This window comes from Muscardinus avellanarius, assembly GCF_963383645.1.
Source record: "Muscardinus avellanarius genome assembly, chromosome: 11".
Lineage (NCBI taxonomy): Eukaryota > Metazoa > Chordata > Mammalia > Rodentia > Gliridae > Muscardinus > Muscardinus avellanarius.
The window spans coordinates 102,672,802-102,679,590 of record NC_137797.1 but is presented as its reverse complement, the minus strand read 5'-3'; the positions used below and the strand labels follow the sequence as shown (position 1 = coordinate 102,679,590).

General features: G+C 39.4%; 2 protein-coding genes across 2 annotated transcripts; both read right to left on the bottom strand.

Moving 5' to 3' along the window:
• Window positions 1-2,805: 2,805 nt before the first annotated feature.
• LOC308269661 (taste receptor type 2 member 125-like) lies at window positions 2,806-3,747 on the bottom strand (the record flags this gene model as incomplete). Its single annotated transcript, XM_080705025.1, has 1 exon — window positions 2,806-3,747. The coding sequence occupies one exon, from the start codon at window positions 3,745-3,747 to the stop codon at window positions 2,806-2,808; it is 942 nt and encodes a 313-aa protein (XP_080561151.1).
• A 166-nt stretch (window positions 3,748-3,913) lies between these two features.
• Window positions 3,914-5,729, bottom strand: LOC308269660 (taste receptor type 2 member 125-like; the record flags this gene model as incomplete). Its single annotated transcript, XM_080705024.1, has 2 exons — window positions 3,914-4,042; window positions 4,848-5,729. 2 exons carry the CDS (start codon window positions 5,727-5,729, stop codon window positions 3,914-3,916), a joined length of 1,011 nt encoding a protein of 336 aa, XP_080561150.1.
• Window positions 5,730-6,789: the final 1,060 nt, after the last annotated feature.

The window sequence follows — 6,789 nt, the reverse complement described above, 5'->3', positions numbered from 1 at the left end:
GGGGCTCATGGGGTTGCTGAGAGTTTCACTAAGTTGCTGAGGCTGACCTTGAACCTATGATCCTCCTGTCTCAGATGAGCAGAGCAGCCTCTCCCCAGTCAGTCTTCTGTGAGCTCTTAGACTCCTCACGTCTCTCCTCCTCTCCCAAGAACACTGTCCTACTGGAGTGGGGTCTCAGCTCCTGGTCTCCTTTAATCAAAGTGACAGTCCTACATACACCATCATTCGATAGAGTCACATAATGGGTTAGAGATTTAACATTTGATATTTTTTAGGGTTAAGAAAAACAACGAGGCCATGCAGTGTTTCTGAAGTAGGGTTTACTGTAGTGGAAAGGTGATGGCTCTAGTTGTTTTTATGGGAAATAATATTAAACCATCGGGCCCCTTTAGCCAAGGGTTTCGAGCTGTAGTTGCACTTCTCAGCAGTTGGATATTATGAGGGAGTTTTCTTCCAGCAAATGATATTTTGAAGAGATTTCTCACCAGGTCAGTTTGGTTATTTCACCTTGAGATATTTCCTGTCAGTGATTATTTTGTAGATACTTTTTGGATTCCAGTTTGTCCCTGAGGGTTGCAAAGTCCTTACAAGATACATACGTGAATATCTGTAAGACATTTCATGAAAATATCTGCACCTTTCTTCTTTTTATATATACTTTTATTGACACATTACATCTCAGATCAATACCTGTACCTTTGTCCTCAGTAACCAGGATCCTAATGCCATAAAGAATAAAAACAACCTTTTATATTAGAACCAAAACTGGTTTTTTTTTTTGTCTTTTTTTCCCCACCCCATTCTGGCTGTGCCTGCCAGCAGCATCTTTCTATGGATACCTCATGAATTCAGGGGAGGCTTCCTCTTCTGGGGACCCGACTCTAGTTCTCTGCTGCCATCTCCACACATGGCTGAATAAGCCTGTCAACATCTCGGACCCTCGGTTTCCTTGCATGAACAATAGCGTTACATCTCTGTGGGTGCTGAAAATGATAAACTGTACAGATTAGCTGCCACATAGATGACACTCTCTTTAGTGGCTGCCTATCACACATGTTTAACTTTTATTCTATAGTGTCCATTTCTTAGTAAGCTATCTCAAAAGGACACATTGAAAATACATCCTACATGTATTTTTTTCAATAAGAAATTAATCAAATGAATTACATTGGAGAAGCAGAAAACCTATAGCAAATGCAGACTCCGCACTTTGAAGGGATTTCTCTAATTAGGCATGAGCAAAGACTTCTTCATTTCTGCAAACTGACCAAAGTGGATCCCATTACAAAGCTAGTTGCACTGAGCGCAAGGCATGTGCCCAGGTTTTCCTCCACTTCATTTCTCTCCTTGAGCCCAGTTTTATAATTTTTTTTACCTATCAAAATTTATTTATTGTAATGTCCACTTACCTTTCTTTTTTTTTCTTGTAATCAACACTAATCACATGTCTACATGTATAAAAAATCAACACTAATCACATGTCTACATGTATAAAAAATCAACACTAATCACATGTCTACATGTATAAAAATCCAGGTTAATTATGTGTTGGTTGCTCATGTCACTTTAAATCTCTGTTCTTAGAACCTGGGTGTTTTAGACCCTACTAAAATACAGACACATGATGACATAAAGTATAATAAAACATCAATTTTCCAGCGTGACATTCAATTAAAAGGTACTCACTAGCCAGGTTTTGGTATTTCTGGGCATTAAAATTAAAATTAAAGTGGATTGTGGTACATAACTGTAAATTACATAGAAAATACAATGCATTCAGAAGTTTTAAAAAGGCATACTCTTAATAATGATGAATATGCCCCAATATTTTTTTCTAAAACTAATACTTTAAATAGGGAAATTATGCAGGGCGTGGTGGCGCATGCTTGTAGTTCCTGTGCTTGGGAGGCAGAGACAGGAGGATCGCACAGATTTGAAGCCAGCCGTGTTGGCTTAAGAGACCCTGTTTCCAAATAAAAAATTATAAAAATAGGTCTGGGAGTTTAGCCTGGAGGTAGAAGGGTTTCCAGGAACCCCAGTACCACCCAAAACAAATAAATAAATAAAATAAATAGGGAAATTATAGTAAAGTAGCCTCAGAATTCTGAAAAATTTCTAAAACCTTTTTAAAATTTGGTCTTATATTTGAAACAGTGTATTAGGGCACCAAATTTTCAAATCTATATGTTATAATTTTTTTTGGTGGTACTGGGGTTCCTGGAAACCCTTCTACCTATGGGCTATACTCCTAGACACCTATGTTTTATATTTTTATTTGGAGACAGGGTCTCTTAAGCCAGCAAGGCTGGCTTCAAACCTGCACGATCCTCCTGTCTCCATCTCCCAAGCTTGGGGATTACAAGCATGTGCCACCATGCCCAGCTTGTTATTCTTAATTTATTTTCTAAAAAATATACACACATATTCTAAGGTTACAATATTATTATTATTATGTGTATATAATTATTGGGTTTATTTTTACTACATCTAATGTAGATACATACATATATCTCATATATTATAGGTTAATCACTTGAAAAATCTCAAAAAGGATCAAGATTGATGCCAAAATAATGTTAGAATAATAATCTTATGTTTAAGTGGTCCCTATTCATAGTGACATATACATTTGTGCATATATTTTGTTAAAGTTTTAATGTACATAGATTCTGATGAAATAAAATATATGTTGTAAAATCCACAAAGTTACATTGACAGATTATTTGGAAAGCGCCAATTCATAATACAAGAATTTCTAGTGATTTGATTTTCATTTAGAGCATGCAAGACCAGCAAGAAAATGTCTTACGTACGTGGTGGTTCAGCATCTGTGGCTCTGCCCCTCAGCCACCGCAGCACCAAAACAGAGGCCCGTCTCAGCTTACTGTCTCCCAGAATCAGGACACATGGGTGGACCGAAGGGAAAGCTATTTCGATAACCCCAAAAAATGCAATAATAAAATAGTTATCTGCAACCACAAAGATGAAAATTTGCACAAGAACTGATAGAAAGTAGATGGCGTAGAGCAGGAGGAAGGTGACCATGGTCTGCAAGGCCTTCACGTGGGCTGCAGTGCTGGCATCTCTGCACCCTGGGGCGCTGCGCTGCATGGTCCTCAGGTGCCTCCACAGGGAGGAGATGAGCAGGAGGAAAGCGGCCAGGGACACAAAGAAGGGAATAATGGTCAACATAGTGCTGTTGAGTATAAGAAGACCGTAAAATTGTGTAGAACAGTTACTTAAACTTGAACTGCAAGTCAAGTTTCCTTTAGACCCATCAATCCAGATGTCAATGTATATATTCATAAGTACAAACTTTAAACACAAGAGGACCAGAGACACTAGCAGTGTCATGGAAATCACTTTTTTAACTCTCCATCGCAGGTAGAGAAAAATAGGGCTGGAGAAATTGGCGATCTTGAGAAAATAAAAGAGGCTGAGGCTTGTCGCCAGCCAGAGGCTGAAGTGATTGGTCACGGTCAGTGGAAAATTAATAATTCGTATCATTTTTCCAGTCCTTGCTAAATCTGGGTGCAATGCAGAAATCAATAAGTTTAGGAGCGCTGACCAGAACAGACCAATTCTGGAGATGGCCAGAGCAGTGAGGATTTGATCAACAGTTGACATCTTCTTTCTCTTGACCCAGTCCACGCAATTCACCAGAGCAATGAATCCATTTCCTAAAATCCCCATCATGAACTCCACAATTAAAATGATTGCAAATGTGATGTGTATAACACCAACCATTGTCACTAAGAGAATGCCCCAACTTCAAATGCGCTGATGGAGATTTCTTAATAGATGACTTTACAATGTCAGGCAGACCTCACTCTTGAATATTCATCACATACATTTAAGAAGTCCCATATACAATCACAAACAAGTGAGCATCAAGGTTTGCCAATAACTGGGATCAGAGTTTCTTCACAAAAATCTTGCATTTCCTAAAAGCTCCCCTGAGCTTCCTCCAGACCCTGTGCCGACACACAGCCGCCTCCCGGCTTGTGCAGCGGATGCTAAAGGCAACCTGAAACCGTGTATGCTAAGATGCAAATAAGCAAACATCCAACCACACTGCTTTTCCTAAATCTATATACTTCCATCTGACTACCTGAGTATTACAAAGCAACATTAGAAAATAGTTGTATAGAGTTCAACAACCATCGGACAAAATATGAACGTCCCTATGCACTGTCCTTTTTTAAACATGTCAAGGTTTGCTCTGTACAGAGCCCTGGGAACACATGTACAAAGGTCTAAGTCTGTCAGAGTTATCTAATGGTATTGTGGAGATCATTATTTCTTAAATAAGGAGCCTAAGAATAACCTTGTAATTTTACTTTCTACAAGGTCATGTACACACACACACACACACACACACACACACACACACACAATTCACACATAAACACACACATATATGAATCAAAATACCCTTCATTTCCTACTTCAATAATTCAGGATTTTTATTAACTCAACTTTTCTTTGTATGGAGCAGATGCCTAGTACTATAATAATTGCCAATAAAAAATTAAAAAAGAAAACCAAAATAATTTGTTTGAAAATAATAAAATTTAAGTAACAGTAATACAAATAAAAAGGCTATCAATTCTAATTGGTGCATCATTAATTCAAATAGTAAGTTGTAACTATTTGATAAGACACATTCTGGTGTATGGAATTCCGATAACTTTGTAATAGGCTTAAATCTAATGAAACCAAACATATCTTGTAAAATGCACAAACTTACATACAACCTAGGAGTAAATAGAAAGTAAGAATTTTTAATACAAGAATTTCTAGTGATTTTGTTTAGAACATGCAAGATGAGTACTGAAATGTCCTACGGTCGTGGTGGTCCCCGCATCTCTGGACCTGCCCCTCAGCCACCACAACACTGAAACAGACGCCTGTCTCAGCTTACTGTCCCCCAGAATCAGAACATAGGAGTGGACTGAAGGAAAAATTAGTTCAATAGCACAGAAAAATATAACAACTAAATATTTGTCTAGAAACTCAGGGGACCAAACTTGTATGAGAAATGAGAGAAAGAAGATGGCGTAGAGCAGGAGGAAGGCGACCATCCTCTGCAAGGCCTTCACGTGGGCTGTGGTGCTGGCGTCCCTGCATCCTAAGCCGCTGCTCTGCATGGTCCTCAGGTGCCTCCAGAGGGAGGAGATGAGCAGGAGAAAAGCGGTCATGGACACAGTGAAGGGGGCGATTATAAAGACAGTGTTCATGACAGAAAGAAGTTTGACAAATCCTGCAGAGTTGTTCACGCGGGAAATTAAAGACAGGTTTCCTTTAGAACCATCAACGCAGACATCAATATATATTCTTGTAAGTATAATATTTAAACACATGGGAATCAGAGACAGCAGCAGTGTTGCTGAAACCACTTTGGTAACTCTCCATCGCAGGAAGAGAAAGGCAGAGTTGGAGAAATTGGCAATCTTAAGAAAATAAAAGATGCTGAGGCTTGTCGCCAGCCAGATGCTGAAGTGATTGGACACGGTCAGGGGAATGTCCAAGATTTTCGTCATTTTCCACACTGTCATCAAATCTGGGTGCAAGGCATATGCCAATGCAAATGTAAATACTGTCCAGAGATTGCTGATCCTGGAGATGGCCAGAGCAGTGAGGAGTCGATCCGCTGGAGAGAGCTTCCTTCTCCTGACCCAGTCCACACAGTTCACCACAGCGATGAACCCGTTCCCTAAAATTCCCATTATTAATTCCATACAAAAAATGATTGTACTTATGATGTATACAGCTTGCATTGCTTTTTTTTTTTGGTGGTACTGGGGTTCCTGGAAGCCCTTCTACCTCCGGGCTACACTCCCAGACCTACTTTATATTTTTGAAACAGGGTCTCTTATGACAGCGCGACTGGCTACGAACCTGCGCGATCCTCCTGTCTCCGCTTCCCAAGCGCGGGGATTACAAGCGTGCGCCTCCACGCCCAGCTTGCATTGCCTTTAAGAGAATGTCCCAACTTCATATATACTGCTGGAGACTTCTTACCACATGGCTTTAAAGTGTTGTGTATAAATCACGCTTGGAGAGTCATCACAAACTCACATTTAAGAAGTCCCGTATACAATAAGAAAATAAAAGATAAAGGTGAACATTGAGGTTTGTCAATAACAGGATTCACAGTTTCTTCATGAAAATCTCTTCTTTCCCAACAGCCCCGTTGAGCTTCCTCCAGGCCCTGTGCCCATGCAGCCGCCTGTAGGCTTCTCTGGCTGATGCTGAAGGCAAACCAAAGCCCCAGGTGCTAACAGGCAAATAGACATACAGCCTTTCCCACTGTTTTGCCTAAATCTACATATTTTCATCTGGCTACCTGAACACTACCAGCAACATTAGAAAATTCTTAGGGATAGAGAATGCAACAAAAATATAACAGAGCATGAAACTTCCTAAGCTGTGCAGTTCTTTAAACACTTCAAATTTCAGTCTATACAAAGACCTGTGCACATGGTCCAAAGGTTTATAATCTATCAGATATATCTAATATCCTCATGGGGATAATTATTTCTCAAAGAAGAAGAACTAAGAATAAAATTTCTGGTCATTTTACTTTCTATGAGATCATATGTACACACACATACATGCACACCCAATTCACACTTAATCACACACTTATATGAATCCAATACCCTTTCACTTCCTATTTCTATGACTCACAATTTTTACTAACTCAATCCTTTTATTCATGGAGCTTATGCTTAGTACTATGAGAGATGCTAATAGTTATTTTAAAAAGGAACCCAGCTACAATTG